At 45.9% G+C, this 16,910-nt stretch overlaps 1 protein-coding gene across 1 annotated transcript in view; it reads left to right on the forward strand.

Annotated features, from left to right (window-relative positions):
* The first annotated feature begins 569 nt into the window (after window positions 1-569).
* The window catches only part of LOC119169505 (proton channel OtopLc), a 33,074-nt gene continuing 16,733 nt past the window's right edge, over window positions 570-16,910 (forward strand). Inside the window, exons 1-3 of the mRNA XM_075877842.1 lie at window positions 570-865; window positions 5,797-6,011; window positions 9,202-9,322. Coding sequence (XP_075733957.1) covers window positions 722-865; window positions 5,797-6,011; window positions 9,202-9,322 — 480 coding nt within the window. The 5' untranslated portion in view covers window positions 570-721. The remainder of the gene's footprint in view (window positions 866-5,796; window positions 6,012-9,201; window positions 9,323-16,910) is intronic.

Genomic DNA, 16,910 nt, shown 5'->3' on the forward strand with positions numbered 1-16,910 from the left:
AAAGAAGGAGGGAAAGGTAGGAGGAAAAGAACGACAGGGAGGTTAACCAGCCTATAGGCAGCCGGTTTGCTACCCTGCACACGGGAGAGGGATGGGGGAGATGAAATATAGAGAGCACAGAAGGAAGAGAGATAAACACAGCACATTCGGCAGCACACGCGAGCACATTCAGTCATAGTCCAATCTTGTCTTGTCTTTCGTGGTGTGTGACATTGCTGTTACAGCCGCTTGTTCAAGTCGAGATCAAGAAGTGCAATTACGCTTTTGTGCCTCTTCTTTCATTGCGCGCAATATTCAGCTCCGTTTGTAAATAGCTTGGGTATATATATTACTGTGGTATACCATTTTTACGAAATAATGCGCGTGACGTCACGTAGGCGCAAGCACGCGCGTGGGGCTCTGACAACCAGCGTAGCGTAACGAAGCATCACCCCTCCCCCCCCCCCCAAACCCGGTAATAGATTACGACGATATCGGCTTATCGCTCTCCCATTCGAATCATGCACCCTTTCCCTATCTCTTCTTTGTGTCGCGACCAAATCACGAACGCTCTCTTTTGTCCGTCGTGATGACTTCGGCGCACACGCTATTCATACGTGTTCGCACACGCGGGCCCAACGCCGCCGGCAGCAAACCACCGCGCCCGTGGACCCCGCCGCCGTGTTGGCGACAGCAAGTGGCGAGCCGTCTAGTCACGTTTTTTCGTGGGTGACTGCGGACCATGTCGAACTCCGGGCCATGCACCGCAAGCGCTGCGCAAGAGCTCGGTGTCATCGGTCAAACTATGACACGCCGCAAGTACGACCTGGACAAGCCTTCGGAAACCTTTCAGCTTGACACCTTCGTCGGAAGCCCGGAAATTATGGTCTGTACGCCTTTTCGATGTCCCGTTTTGTTCAATATGGCTCCGTGACGAGGATTCCTCGAGATGGAATGCTGTGCCGTTCGTAAGTGACTAGTCGCTGTTGCGGTCCGCCTTAACAGTGGTGTTCAATGTGCTTTTTATACGAAAGACACGCTCGTCTAAACTTTGTTTTCTACAGAAGACACGCTTGTGTAAACTTATCGCCATACCAATTCAAGCTTTGCCGTGCAACTGTGATAAATTACCGCGGTGAACCAGCAGCGACTGAAAATTTCAGGAACGTATCTTTAGTAGCGACTGAAAAAAAAACAGGAACGTGCCTCGCAATTCAATCTAGATGTAATTGCTTTAGTGAGCATAACACCAATTTTGGGGCATGAACGACAACACGAAAGGTTGCATTTCCGATGGAGGCGGTAATGTTGTAGGCCCGTGTGCTCAGATTTGGGTGTGTGTTAAAAAAACCCCAGGTGGTCGAAATTTCCGGAGCGCTCCACTATGGCGTCTCTCATGATCATGTGGTGGTTTTGGGACATCAAATTCCCCCCCCTATCAATCATCAATCAACAACACAAAAACAGACGCCAACTATAATCAATTGAAATGCCGATGGACAAAAGAGTGCTGGCCTACGAGAGACACAAAAGTGCTTGCAGTATTCCGTATTGTCCTAAGCATGTTTTTAGCTTGTTTCTCAAAAAAAAGGAGCTTTCAGAATGCTAAATTGTGCCGAAAACGTTGTTTGGGTGGTTTTGTTTTTTATAACTGCAGAGCGAGTTCATTTATGAACGTTGATAGCTTGTCATACTTGAGATATTTTTAGTACGAGTGGATTTTGACAACGTCACTTCTCGTTCATTTGAATAATCCTATGCATAAGCAACTCGTGGCGCAAAAACATTCGCGATGACGTTAGCTGGGTAACATTCGGTTTCGTTTCCGGCACGAAAAGTTGAAGACAATGGGGTAGGCGTTATTAGATGTGCGTGGTGGGAACAGTTACAGCTGTTGGGGTGTGCTGTTTTCGCAAGCCACACTGGGTGACTTTTTTTTTCATTACACATTGTTTCTTGGCATCTATGCGCACTAACGCAATTTAACTATTAATTTCGCTTTTCATTGAGCCAATTAACTATTCTTAACGCCAGATTGTATCACTGATTTTTGTCAATTCATGTCTTTTTGTTATTCTATTTACCTAGGTTCGATGCCCTTAGGACCTCTCTATGCGCGTCGTATGTAGTTAGTACCACATGTCTCATCTAGTGAACAAAACTTCTTTGCAAAAAAGGTTTCACTTCTTTAGATGTAACAGATAAAATTTTTAAATCTAGGGGACAGTGCTTCAGGTATTTTTCACTCAGCTATTGATACGCGGCGGCATTCCAATTATTTAGTACCTAGGTCACGTTTCCAGTAAATTCATTTAGTTATATACGTAGCCCTGTTCCGTACACAATTTTCAATGGTGTTTCGAATATATTTACTGTAAATTTACCCACATACTGGACCACGTAGGCATGCACGTCAACCAAATGCTAAACATGAAAGCGCAATGTAAACGTTACGGTCTTTACTGCAGTCGTTTTCATGACTTTCCCAAATGATTTCATTCGTGCTACTCAGCCATCTCTTATACATCACGGCTATTTCCGGATTCAGCAAAAATTTTACACTGCCATTCCTAGGCGCAATGAATGTATGGATGACTTACTTCCTAGTCATCTCAAGGCATCAATTTATGCAGACCATGGATAGCTTCAGCCATGTGTCTGACATAACTAAGCCGATATGACACTTACATCAGACAGGTTAGCATTTAAGTTTCTTACATAATTGCTCCATACCTAGAGTAGACAACTCGGCGGTTATTTTTTGGTATGAAATGATACAATTAAAAACAGTTCTTTTACTTCAATGTTGAGCAGGTACATACGTATTTGCAATCAACGAAAACACGCCTGTGCAAGTATTTTACTTCTTTCAGCAAGACGAATACGAAAATGCTCAGTAAACCTAATTAGTATTTTTTTTTTTGGCGTGGTAGCAGCCACGCGTTGCGGTTCTGTAGCTTCAACAATATACTACTAAGAAAAGTTGTCACCGAGTATAGTTCATACGTACTCTGGAAAGACTTCCGTGGTGAGCCTGCCATGCAAAAAACGCATTTGAAAGGTCATCCTGAATTGTACCATGGCAGTGACCGTTATTGTACTAACTCTCTCACGTGAACCGTCCGTGAATGGGATTGATGTTATTCATTTGAATTGTTGTAAAAAAGCAGTGTTTCACACAGTATATATGTTCGGGAACCAAGCCTGCAACTACGCATATCTAGCTGCTATAGTGTAATTTCAGGTGCGAGCGTTTGGTCAAGGCCAAGATCTCTCGGCGCAATCTAAATAACCGGCCTACGTGGCGCAAACGTTATGCTGATGATATACGCTTACGTATTCATGCAGCCTACTAATGCGTACCCACATTCTCGTCATTTCGTCGTGGCTGCATCTTCAAGCTACGCAACAATGACAGAGCTGACAGCCAGCGAGAAGAATATCGCAAAACATGCAAGAGTTCACAATGTAACCACTATACAATTCGTAACTAGTGTAAACACTCGTCATGTACCTATTAGAAGTGACCGCACTGACCGCAAGCTCAAAAGTCCGAGGCCTCAACGGAAAGCTCGTTAATGGAGTTCCCAGAGTCTGTGGAATAATCTACAAGTACAAACAAAGCTGCGAAAAACCACTCAAGTTTTTCGGCAAATAAAATGGCGTACGCTGTCGGTAGACATTCAACCTAATTAAGTGCACTAGTTAATGATACTCCGTAAACACCGTAACAGTCCGCCAGTAATGATTTGTGGGTGAGAGCGCACAAACGTCCTTTTTTTTTGCGTAGAAAGTTACGCTGCAGAGAGACACTGTAGCTCTTTAGTCGTCATTTCGCGAGCAACGGTTTAACGTGCCGTGTTTTGTTGCATCTGTATAGTTTCGTATTCGAAAAGATTCATGCGAAGGACCTCCTCGATTAAAGGCTGGTCCGGCACGCGTAAGTTGTATAGCCGAAACATGGCACACACATATGGCGTCGCTTCGCAGTCGTAGGTGGAACAATCGCCCCGCCGCGGTGGTCTAGTGGCTAAGATACTCGACTGCTGACCCGCAGGTCGCGGGATCGAATGGCGGCTGCATTTCCGATGGAGGCGGAAATGTTGTAGCCCGTGTGCCCACATTTGGGTGCACGTTAAAGAACCCCCGGTGGTCGATATTTCCGGAGCCCTCCACTAAGGCGTCTCTCATAATTATATGGTGGTTTTGGGACGTTAAACCCCACATATCAATCAGTCGTAGGTGGAACAATCCGCAAAAGACTCCATATGGTAACAAGAATAAATCACCGGTTTCTGTTACGTATGTCCAGTTACAGTTAACTAAGAAAAAGCTAAAAGAATCTGCTGCTGTAACGGGTAAGGCTTGCGAATCAACTCGGGTCCACATAAAATTCCAGCATGTTGCGTTAATATTAAATTTATATTCTATTTTATATTAAACTTATGTGGAACAAGATTAAGACTGTATAGGTATGAACTATAAAACATATGCTAGTTATTTGGCACCAACGTATAGAGGCCTATATGTCGAACTCTAAATAGCAAAACGGCCATGACTTGGGTCTCAACCAACATTCGAAGCTTGTGCGTGCACCTTTTACGTAGTATATCACACTTACAAGTAAAAAACAAAGGCTGCCAAGACAACAGTGCGCAGCATTAGACATAAGCAAGTTACTTTTTTCTCCGCTATCACTTTTCATTGAGGTATAGTCGCAGTCAAGTTTGTGTGTTGTTCAATCGGGTTTCCGATCAAAATTTTGCCAATGTGGGGCTCCCAAAATTTATGGGCAAAACTAACTATTTGTTGCAAACAACCAATTTCCTTTTGTGATGAGACATGAGACAATCAGTTCGCGAAATCAATTTCGCAAAAAAAAAATTTATAAGGTGTGCCTCGTTACAGGCTCGCAGTTTCATGTATGATTCTTTCACATATATGTTGCAAGTCTTCCGGGTTTTTCTAGGCACAGTTTCAAAAAAATTAAGGAACATTTGCCCTGTAGAGAAAATGCGCGCAAGCGAAGCTATGAGTACTTGCGCCTGACGTTTCTTTCTTTCTCTTTCTTTCTTGCTTTCTTTATATTTATTTATTTCATAGCTCTACGCACCCTCCTAAATGTTTCCTTTTCCCATGCCAGGTAGTGCTTAACAACGCAACACTTACGTAGTTACAGGCAACACTGACGGGCATGCGCTCATATCTAGGCAGCAATAAAACGTGACGACGCGAAATCGCAAGCCGCCTTGACAAAATATCAGATTACTGTGTTTGGAACGGATCGCCCCCAACAAGAGATCCCAATCAAGAGAGCATCAGTTGCTGGAAAACGGAACACACGTCACACTTATAGCACCGACACCTTTTAGGGGCGAAGCTCCTTAAGGCGTGGGCTGTGCGTCCCCTGTATGTAGCCACCTCTCGTTTAGTTCTTGCAGTGTTCACTAGATGGCGGTACTTGTAGCTTAAGATGAATAGATGCAAGATGTTATAAACTAGACGGCGGTACTTGTAGTTGATGATGAAAGATGCGAGATGTTATAAAATAGGAATGATGTCACATGTGGCGCGTGTCATAGGTGGACGGCAATCGTTAGATTTAGCGCGGCGACGTGCGCTACGGAGGATTCATGGTTTACCAGGTTTACCTCCGGAGCTTCGCCCACTCATCATCATTCACTTCGTGGATGTGGTGGCACTTTTCTTGCTTGTTTTCAAAACTCAACCCCAGTTCAGTGATCTTCGATGCGGATGTTCTGATGTTCCTTGCGTTCGCCTTCGCTCACCGCCTCTGTTTTTTCTGGACTATGGCAGGCTTACCGAAAACAGCTGCAAAGAGCGCGTTCCTGCAGCCTGCGGGCCAATGGCGGAGCAGAAAAGGCAGCGACGGTGATCACGTGTCTCGAGCGCTGTTCGTCGGAACCCTGTTCGTCGATACCCAACGCTCGACAGCAGCGTCAGCGAAGGAGAGTACAGAGCCGCTCATTCTCCATGGACCTGAGCCGAAGACAGAACGAGGAAATGTTGTGGTCAGTACAAGAGGTCACCTAGTGAAACTGAAATTCACGCAGTGCTTACTCGAGTAGTTGTACCTAACTTAATATTACTAGTACTTACCACCGGGGCAGGAACCTGGACTCTTCCGAAAAGTGTCAGATTAAACCGAGGTCGACGGAGCCAGCCATGGAAAGAAAAATTATAGGTGTGACCTTAAGAGACAATAACAAAGCGAAGTGGGTCAGGAAACAGACTGGTGTTAAGGATAGAAAGTGAATCGGGATGGCAAGCTGGGTGGGTTGAAAGTTAAACATATTTTACTGTGGACAGCACCACTCGGTCTGTACGTTCGTTTTAGTCCTCAGTCCAGGTCGCGCTGCCCATAGTAAAGTATGGGTAAGGATATATTAGTCAACAACAAGATGCTGTGATCAGGGCGTGTAGCGCGAACATAGGATAACCGTTGGTCATCAACAGTGACAGACAAGAGAAGGTAAAAACGCGACGGGACAAACCGAAGGTCGGATGAGATTAAGCAGAGAACCAGGCTAATCGGCGAAACTTGGGAGCAGCCTTCATCTTGAAGGAGAATATTCAGGCTAATGGTGATAGGTATGTGCAAGAACGAGTGAGTCGTGCAATGGAAAACTCTGGTTTAATGACAGCGTGCGAAAGCAATGCTGGAATCGTAGGTGCTTAGAATCAGACATGTCCTATATATACCTGTGCATACGTATGGTTCTTCGTTTATTTTGTGCAGCTATAACGCAAGAGTATTCGAGTGACGACGGGAATTGTATTTCTTCACCGACCACCATTCACTTGAGATTAGAGTGTAGCGTTTACAGCAGCCGATACACACTAGTCGACACTAATGTTGGGTATCTTTTAACTAAGCGCAAATTAAAACACGTAATTATCTGTAAGTATGCACATAAGTGCACTTAAATTAGCTTCCGAAAGTGAGGTGGGAGAGAGTGGAAGGGAGAAACTTTATTAACATGAGGAGTGGCCACAGGGCCCTTCGAAACGTGCCTGAACGTTGGCAGATTCCGCAGTCCAGTTTACCATGAACCTCCCGGAGTGCTCTCCTGACCAGAAGTACGTGTACCTAGCCGCGGGAGTTCACACTAGACAGCAAGACTATTTTGTCACTGTAGCGCAATATTGCAGCATAATTGTATTGCATCTTAACACATAAAAAAAGGGACGATAAGGACTTGAAGAATTAAAGGCCGATCAGCTTGCCTTCCGTAGTATACAAGCTTTTTATAAAGGTGATTGCTAACAAAATTAAGACGTTACAATTCAATCAACCAAAGGAACAAGCAGGATTTCGAACAAGCTACTTAACAATCGACCACATTCATACTATCAATCAGGTAATAGAGAAAAGCTCAGAATATAACCAACCACTATACATAGCCTTCATAGATTACGAGAAGGCGTTTGATTCAGTAGAAATATCAGCCGTCATGCATACACTGCGGAATCAGGGCGTCGATGAAGCATACATAAACATATTGGAAGAAATCTACAGGGGATCAACTGTTACCATAGTGCTTCATAAAGAAAGCAACAGAATACAAATCAAGATGAGTGTAAGGCAGGGGGATACAATCTCCCCAATGCTATTTACCGCACGCTTACGGGAGGTTTTTAAAGGCCTATAATGGGAACAGTTAGGCATAAGAGTTAATGGAAAATTCTTTAGTAACCAGCACTTCGCCGATTACATTGCATTGCCGAGTAATCCAGGGGACGAATCGCAACTCATGATTACTGAATTACACAAAAAGAGCAGAAAGACAGGTCTTAAAGTTAATGTGCAGAAAACTAGAGTAATGTTCAAGTGCACTACTACCTATCTCGAAGCGCTGTTCTTTTCCGAGGTTGTTGTAACCACAACCTCGAAAAAGAACAGCGCTTTGAGATAGGCAGTAGTGCACTTGAAGTTTAAAAGAGTACGTCTACTTAAAACAGGTGTACCCTTAAGAGACAAAAAGAGAGCTGAGTGGATCACGAAACAAACCAGGGTTATTGATATCATAATTGAAATCAAGAAGAAGAAATGGACATGGGCCGGGCACGTATAGGCAGATTAACCACTGTCATTAATGGTAACTGACTGGATTTCCAGAGAAGGCAAGCGAGTTAGGAGGAGACAAAAAGTTAGGTAGACAATGAGATTAGAAAGTTTGTGGGTATATAGAGTGGCAACAGTAAGCACAGGACCGAGTTGAGTGGCGAAACATGGGAGAAGCCTTTGTCCTGCAGTAAGCGTAGTCAGACTGTTGATGATGTTTTTGACGATGATGACTTCCGTATTGTCCAGTGCTTTAATAATCTCACGAACCGGACCTGCCTTAATTGAGCGCAGCTTGGCCTGTTCCATTTTCACGGCTGTAAAACGCAACTGTCTTCGAAACAATTCATGAGCATTTTGAACCAGGACAAATGCTACTATAATACTGCATCAATTAATACAGCTGTCGCCAAGAAAGCGTTATCGACAGCGGGCACCTTGTTCCCGCATCTACATTTCGTTATCATGATCTGTATACAGATGTTATTGTTACGATACAGTGGTTATTTTCTGCGCTTCTTCCAAATATGTTTAAGTTGCGATAGAAAAGTATACCTTTAATAAACATGAGGCTTCATGCTTATGGTAGGTGTTGCCCCTTGTACTGGAGAAATCAATCAAAATTTATTTTCCCCAAAGCAAAACACTGTTTCAGCCTAATAATGAGGCCAATTATCCAGCTTAACTGAAACGCACAGCTTGACAGCAACGCACCTTGAGTTACAGTACTAAAGTGAGTCCATATCAGGGGGCTGACGTACTTCTACATTCCGATTATTCAAGAAAAACAAGCTGGGTGTGCACGTTGGCGCCAAGGTACGATTGCGCAGAATGTCGAAGCATAATTACGCGCTTGTGATATCGTGGTTCTGTATATAAATGCACACTCTGCAACTACGAGAACAAAGGTGAATAAATACGGGGAAACCTCTGAGTTGCTGCCGTTATCGGAGCCGGGCTTTTGTTTCCGTGTGCTATCAGCCGCAATTGAATCGGTCTTTGCAATACCGAGCCGGACGAACGTCGCGTTGCTCCCACTCTTGCGCGCAGCACTGTGCCAAGGCGACTCGAAGTGTGATGGGTGTTTCTTCCAACGGGATGCGTAGCCCTCGCAACGCTGTTTATGTGGTTCGCAGGAGCAACTTGGCTTCCCTGTTGAGTTACATCTACGCCACCCTGATCGTGGTCCTCGGAGGCGTGATGACTGTCGTCCAGCCGTCGGTCACCATTGGTCGACACACGATTGAGCTCGATGATGTAAGTGTCGAAGTTTCGTCTCTTTTTTTTTTCCTCCCGTCTAGTTGACAATGGGCCACTATCCGGGGTTTTTTTGAGGGGCAGCGTGGTGAAGTGTCATATCTGATGCGCAAGGTAAATTGACTAGCGTCCGTTTTTCCTTAGGAAGGTCACTGTATCTTGGCAGTTTGTTTACCCAAGTGTCGTGCGTCGAAAGAGAAAAACACAGCAGCGTCCAGAACCCAACCAAGTGCAACCTATGTTCAAGGATTGCAGGCTATTGCATTACTTGAGCCAACAGAAGTGATTAGCTGTACGTGTGCAATGAGAAGCAAGGCAAGCCTGCGTGCTTTTATGGTTACGCGTTTCACTACCTCTAGTGTACGTTAAGCCATAACTCCTTGGTTACCCGAGGTGTTCCACCTCATAACTGGGGCTTATATTTCTTGCGAGCCTTTTATTCAAAACAGCTTTCGTCGGGAAATCAAAATATGATCCCAGATTCTCAGCGTCTTGTTTTCAATGGCATTTCGTGTCACGTTTCATAGCAGAGGACTGGGCATGTTACAAAATACAAATACAAAATTACAAAATTGTTACAATACAAAATTACAAAATTTTTACAATACAAAATACAAAATTGTTACAAATTACAAAATAGTGCTTTAGCGGCCAGCGCTATTTTTTTCTAGCCGGCAATTCAAGTCGTTGGATCCAGCGACACCATCAGTTTGAGCATTGTTTGTCTCTTCGGGTTTCCAAGTTCACCTAAACGTTTGCCTTTCGTGGTATTCAGTAACCCGTTTCCGTTCGCAAATACACCATCGCAACGTAGAACGAAGTTGGCGATCTTTTATTTTTTCGTAATATTTGTACCTACCGACATTCACGAGACAGATTGAAACATAGGTGTTCAAAACACGAGCCTAAACGGAGGAGTACACCGCTAGGCTAACAGCGGAACTTCTATTTTTGGTGGATATCATTCAGTTGTAAGCAGAATGCATTAGATTAGCATTAGCTATATACGTTTGACAACCGGATATTGGGATTATTTGGCACGATCTTCGTCGTAAACTTTTTCGTTGAATGAAACAGAGCGCTCTACCGATGTCTCTCGCACAAACGACGTGGCCCCGTTTTCGGCTCGAGCTCGTCGTAAAACGTTGTTTGTGCGTTTATAGCTGTTTCCCTTCTCCTCTTGCTTGTAGCATAGTTATGAATGCTTAAAACAGTTCGTTTAACAACACCTCGGCGTTGGGCTGGCTCCAAGTTTTAGCGTCACTTGTCATTCTAGTGCTACTGCGGAGGTTTTTCTATAAGGGGGTATGATAGCGTAGAACAATTACAGAACTAAAAATTAATACACACTTGGTGGAGGAAAAACTTCCATTGGCAAGTATGTAGGAGCACTCCAAGCACTTTAAAAATCGCGCCAAAGATAGCCTACTCTAACGGATACCTGGGCTAATATCAGTCATTTTTTTCTGCTTGTACGCACATTTTGTACTGAATATGGCTAAATCAGTTGAACATATTCACTTCGTACCCTTTTCACTCTTTGTCATAGCTAATTTCTACCAATTTTTTTGCGTGACTATTCGTTGCGAGCACGTTAGAGAACTCTTGTGCAACGTATTTTTAAACATGAAATCATTTTTTTTCCTACGATCAGTTTTTTTTTTTCAAACTTGCAGTACTTTTTCTGGACAACTATTCAACCAATCACTCTCACGTTTTCGCAGATTACATATAAATGACTTACAAACAATTTTAATGGCCCGCCGTGGTGGTATAGTGGCTAAGGTACTCGGCTGCTGACCCGCAGGTCGCGGGTTAGAATCCCGACTGCGGCGGCTGCATTTCCGATGGAGGCGGAAATGTTGTAGGCCCGTATGCTCAGATTTGGGTGCACGTTAAAGAATCCGAGGTGGTCGAAATTTCCGGAGTCCTACACTACGGCGTCTTATAATCATATGGTGGTTTGGGGACGTTAAACTCCACATATCGATCAATCAATCAAATAGTCTTAATCTAAATTATTGAAAAACTGTTTGTCATAACTAACAAAAAATATTAATGGGTAAGTCTCCCTCACGACACGTGACAAGTGAAGAGAATTTTTTTTCTTGTGAAATAACTGTAGGCGCCAGCTTTTATAGCTGCTGACCCGCAGGTCGCGGGATCAAATCCCGACTGCGGTGGCTGCATTTTAGATGGAGGCGAAAACGCTGTAGGCCCACGTGCTAGCTCAGATTTGGGCGTACGTTAAAGGACCCCAGGTGGTCAAAATTTCCAGAGCCTTCCACTACGGCGTCTCTCATAATCATATGGTGGTGTTGGGACGTTAAAGCCCACATAAAGATTAATCCAGATTTTATAGGTTTGAATTATCACCAATATTGTGTAGTATAATCATGCCAAATTTCCTGGTCAATAATGTGTTTAGTTTCTGAGAAAAGGTACCGGTGTGCACCAGTCAGAAATTTTCTATTCAACTAGAAGCAAGTAAGAAAAGCTGCGCAGTGAAACTTCTACAGATTGAAAACCGTAAGCACTCTCCTTGAGCACGCAACATTTCACAATAAAATATGGCACGCTTCCAAAGATGCAAAGCTTATACCAGGGCAACCTATTTACCAGATCATCCCCCCCCCCCCCTTAAGTAGCGTAACAAGAGCCTAACCCACCCTAGTCGGTCGAAGCTGAACCAAGTTTTTTAGGGTTCTAAAACTTAATAGCAAATTTTGTAACCAGAATTATGACATCCGCATTACGTAACAAATTATGAAATGTCAAAAGTCACAATTTATCGATTGCGTGGTGACATGTCCGATTTTCGAACAATAAAGACTAATGAACTCGTATGAACGAAAAGTATACGTGATGCGCAGAGATTTGAAAAGACCGGCCGTTATCAGGGCAGCGCTCCCAGTGGAATAATGTCTAAAAATACATTTTCAGTAACATTGAGGCTTCGTCATATCTTGTGAAGGCTCACAACCCCCAAGCGCACGCAACATTCCATTTAGGTCATGCACACAAGTTTTTCCTCGTTGATAATACTAACGTCTTTTCGTGTTCACTAATGAGAGAGATGGTGAAACGCCAGTCATCATAGCTCTGGTCGGCTATGTCACTCCGTCCGCTATAGTGACCGCTTTTCTGCGTAATCTACGAAGTCGCCAATGGTGAACACAGAAAAGTAATTTGCGACGAATAGATCAACAGTCAAAACATGTTTTATGTTATGTATTAGCAGAAGTCGCTCATTATAAGCCATGAATAGTCGATAAGCGTGACAGACAAGGAATTGGAATAAAACCGACAAGTACATAGTGCGTGTCTGTTTTCTTTTACGTCCTTGTCTGCCGGGGTTTACTCACTTTTCATGGGTGCGAAACCACCAACGTGTTTTAGCATTATTTTCAATTTGTCCCTTGAGTTGGCCTTTTCCGACTCAGTAAGGCAGACAGCTTCATTGAAGCGCCTTTCTATTTCCTTATTCAAAACGTCGTGCTTCCCCACTAATAAATCGGTAAGCATCACACGTCGAACACAGGAGTAAGACGAGAGGCGTATGAATTCTTTTTTATTTATGCCTGTCTTTGATAGTGTTCCTGAACCTTGGTCAAACTCTCAAGTCTCACTTACCATACGTGCTCGCTTATCAGGTATAAACTTCCCGCAGATGAGCACTGGGACGCGGGTTGGATTTCCGGCTAGGGTGGTGACACTTAAATAAGGATGAAAGGCAACATTACATTGTGCTTAGGTTAACATGCCAGGCCGTAAAAATTAACCCAGCTGTGATGAGGTCCCCTGACGCTTCTCAGGGATGAAGTGTTGGCGAAAGCGCACAACTACGCGGAAGAGCGGTTCACCCACTTTGAAGACACCTCGGCGGACGGAAAGGCCGGAAGGACTTTGTAAACGGCACGCCTTCTGCTCCGGCGCAGCGGACGCTGCGACAACCCGCTTGACCCTTCTCGCCCGACAGCATTAACGCCGCCGGGGTTGCTTCATCGATCTTGAAACGAGTGATCGTGTCGTTTGTTGGAAATGACTTCTTAAAGACGCTTTGTTATTTGGCTTGCTGTTTTTTTTTATTTGTGTTGCTAGTGCTCGTTTCTTCTTTAATATATTGATACAAAACTGCGGCTAAAGACGGCTGCAAGAAAGAGGAGGACGAAGTGGGTTTTTTCCGTGGGATGCTGGTCTGACGCAATCTTGCTCGCCGGGTTCTCTGTGCTGTAAATAGCTCATTAAACAAGTTACTCGTAACATTATTGGTGGAAGTGGACGACCCCCGTACCTCGATGGAGACGCGCAGCGGTCGCACCATCGGCGACGTTTCGACTGCTTCGACTGCTGGTACTTCCTCTACGCCGCCCTCATCAGTCCAAGCCACCACCTACGTCACAATACCGCACCTCCGGGATCCCGGCACTTTCTCCGGTGATGGTACGATCGATCTCGACACTTGGCTGAAGCGATACGAGCGCGTCAGTGCTACTCACCGATGGGATCCTACGCTCATGCTCGCCAACGTGCTTTTCTACCTGGACGGCACTCCCCGAACATGGTTTGAAAGCCACGAAGCAGACATAACGAGCTGGGATCTCTTCAAAGAAAAGATACGTGACCTGTTTGGCGATTCATCTGGTCATCAGCTCGCTGCGAAGAAGACTCTCGCCACACGGGCCCAGTCTTCTACCGAATCGTACGTCTCTTACATTCTTGACGTCTTGGCCCTTTGTTCCAAGGCCGACCAGTCCATGTCGGAAGACGAAAAGGTTAACCACGTCTCGAAAGGCATTGGTGACGGTGCTTTCAACCTGCTGGTTTTTAATAACGTCTCGAGCATCGACACAATCCTTAAAGAATGCCGACGTCTCGAACAAGCTAAAGCCCGCCGCGTAGCCCAAAGCATCGTGCGCCTTCCGAACACAGCGGCCACTTCTTCGTGTGACGACGCCTTCCACCAGGCCCCTCGATGTGACAACCTTACACGCATCATCCGTCGAGAGGTCGAGGCAGCACAACCGATAGCCACGACATTACCGACGCCTGCGCCTTCCCCGACCACGATCTCTTTAATACAAGCGGTCGTTCGTCAAGAGCTATCGAATGTCGGCCTACATCCTGTTCCTACCGTATACTCTGCTGAGCCTTCTTATCGTACCCCTTCTGCACCTCGCATACAACGCAATCCGTCCGAATGGCGTACTGTTGATGACAGGCCAATATGTTTTAACTGTCGACGCGTTGGCCATACCGCTCGTCACTGCCGCAGCCGCTGGGCTCCACCGTCCCATTATGCACCTCAGTATCACACCACTTCTGCTCGCCAGGCGTCCCCACCGCTTTCTCCATCAACGCCGACCACATTTTCCGCTCCTACAGCACCTCTGAGCAGACCTCGCTACGACCGGTCACCGTCCCCTGCTCGTCGTCAGTCCCGGTCGCCCCCACAACGCCGTGCTGCCTCCCCGACCTATTCGCAGCATCTCCGACAGGAAAGCTAGGCCGTGCAGCTTCTGGAGGTGGAGCTGCGTTGACGACCTTCGTAAGAAATCCTCGATTAAAATTAACAACGAACCGAAACCTTTTGGACGTTACTGTCGACAATGTTCGTGTCAGTGCATTGATAGATACTGGCGCGCATGTGTCCATTATGAGTGCTAACCTTCGCCGCCGACTTAGAAAAGTTGTCACGCCCGCCCTCAACCGAGCTGTACGAGTCGCCGATGGAGGAACTGCTGCAATTCTTGGCATGTGCTCTGCGCGAGTGTCTATTGGGTAGAGAAGCACTGTCGTTCTTTTCGCCGTCATCGAACATTGCCCTCGTGAACTCATACTCGGTATGGATTTTCTAGCCACGCACTCTGTCCTCATAGACTGTTCAGCTGGTTCTCTCCATCTCGATTTACCCCTCTTTTCCGACCCGACCAGCCCTCCGCAAACCAGCTTCTGCTGCATTGATTTCACACGCCTCCCTCCTAACTCTGTCACACATGTCGACTTATCCTCCACGCCGCCAGTACCTGATGGTGATTACATGGTGGCCCCGATTCCTGCAGTGATGCTTACGCATGGGGTTGCTGGGCCGCATATGATTCTGACGATTAAGAGAAACCGCACCTTCCTTCCACTGGTCAACTTTTCACTCACCACCCAAGTTCTGCCACAGGGTATCTCCCTGGCAAAAATTACTGCTCTCCAAGATGACCATGTCGAGCCCTTCAGAGTTGACGATTGCTGCAGCTCAGTCAGTGGTTCCACTCCATCACGTTCTTGGGGCGCCGACATCGAGCGAATGGTGTCATTGGACCTTACGTCTGAGCAAGCTGCAGCGCTTTGCCACGTTCTTGAGGGCTATCGTAGCATTTTCGACTTTGCCAGCAACTCTTTGGGCCAAACGACCATTGTCACCCATCGCATAAATACTGGCCATGCAACCCCATTCGCCGACGCCCCTACCGTGTGTCGGCGTCGGAGCGTGCAATATTACAACATGAAGTCGACAAAATGCCTGCGAAAAACATTATCGAGCCTTCATGCAGCCCCTGGGCTTCTCCAGTCGTCCTTGTTAAAAAGAAAGATGGAACATGGCGCTTTTGTGTCGATTACCGTCACCTTAACAAAATTACCAAAAAAGACGTTTATCCTTTACCTCGCATCGACGACGCCCTCGACTGCCTGTACGGTGCCACTTATTTTTCAGCTATTGACCTTCGATCAGGGTACTGGCAGATAGCCGTCGACGAGATGGACCGTGAGAAGACCGCATTCATCACTCCTGATGGTCTTTATCAGTTTAAGGTGATGCCCTTTGGACTCTGCAATGCACCAGCCACATTTGAAAGAATGATGGACTCATTGCTCCAAGGGCTGAAATGGTCCACCTGCTTGTGTTACCTTGACGATGTTATCGTCTTTTCGCCCACATTCGACTTGCATCTTGATCGTTTGTCAGCTATTCTGGACGTTTTTCGTCGAGCTGGACTCCAGCTTAACGCCTCCAAGTGCCGCTTCGCTCGTCGTCAAATTTCCGTGCTCGGTCACCTTGTCGATGCTCAAGGCGTGCGTCCAGACCCAGAGAAAATTCGCGCAGTCAAGAACTTTCCCGTTCCGAAGACCACAAAGGATGTCCGCAGTTTTGTGGGGTTGTGCTCATATTTCAGACGCTTTGTTAAGGACTTTGCAACCATTGCACGCCCACTCACAGACCTCTTGAAGAAAGACGCCTCGTTTACATGGGGCCATGACCAAGCGTCATCGTTTTCGCAACTTATGACATTGCTTACAACGCCACCAATCTTGGCTCACTTTGATCCATTAGCTCCAACCGAGGTTCACACGGACGCCAGTAGACATGGCATAGGAGCTGTGCTATTGCAGCAACAACGCGGACACGACCGTGTTATAGCCTACGCAAGTCGACTGCTATCTCCAGCCAAGCGCAACTATACCATCACGGAGCGCGAGTGCCTCGCCCTTGTATGGGCAGTCGCCAAGTTTCGCCCATACCTGTACGGGCGCTCATTCCGTGTTGTCACGGATCATCACGCGCTCTGCTGGCTAGCCTCCCTGAAGGACCCCACGG

The sequence above is a fragment of the Rhipicephalus microplus genome, chromosome 2 (assembly GCF_043290135.1).
Source record: "Rhipicephalus microplus isolate Deutch F79 chromosome 2, USDA_Rmic, whole genome shotgun sequence".
Classification (NCBI taxonomy): Eukaryota; Metazoa; Arthropoda; class Arachnida; order Ixodida; family Ixodidae; genus Rhipicephalus; species Rhipicephalus microplus.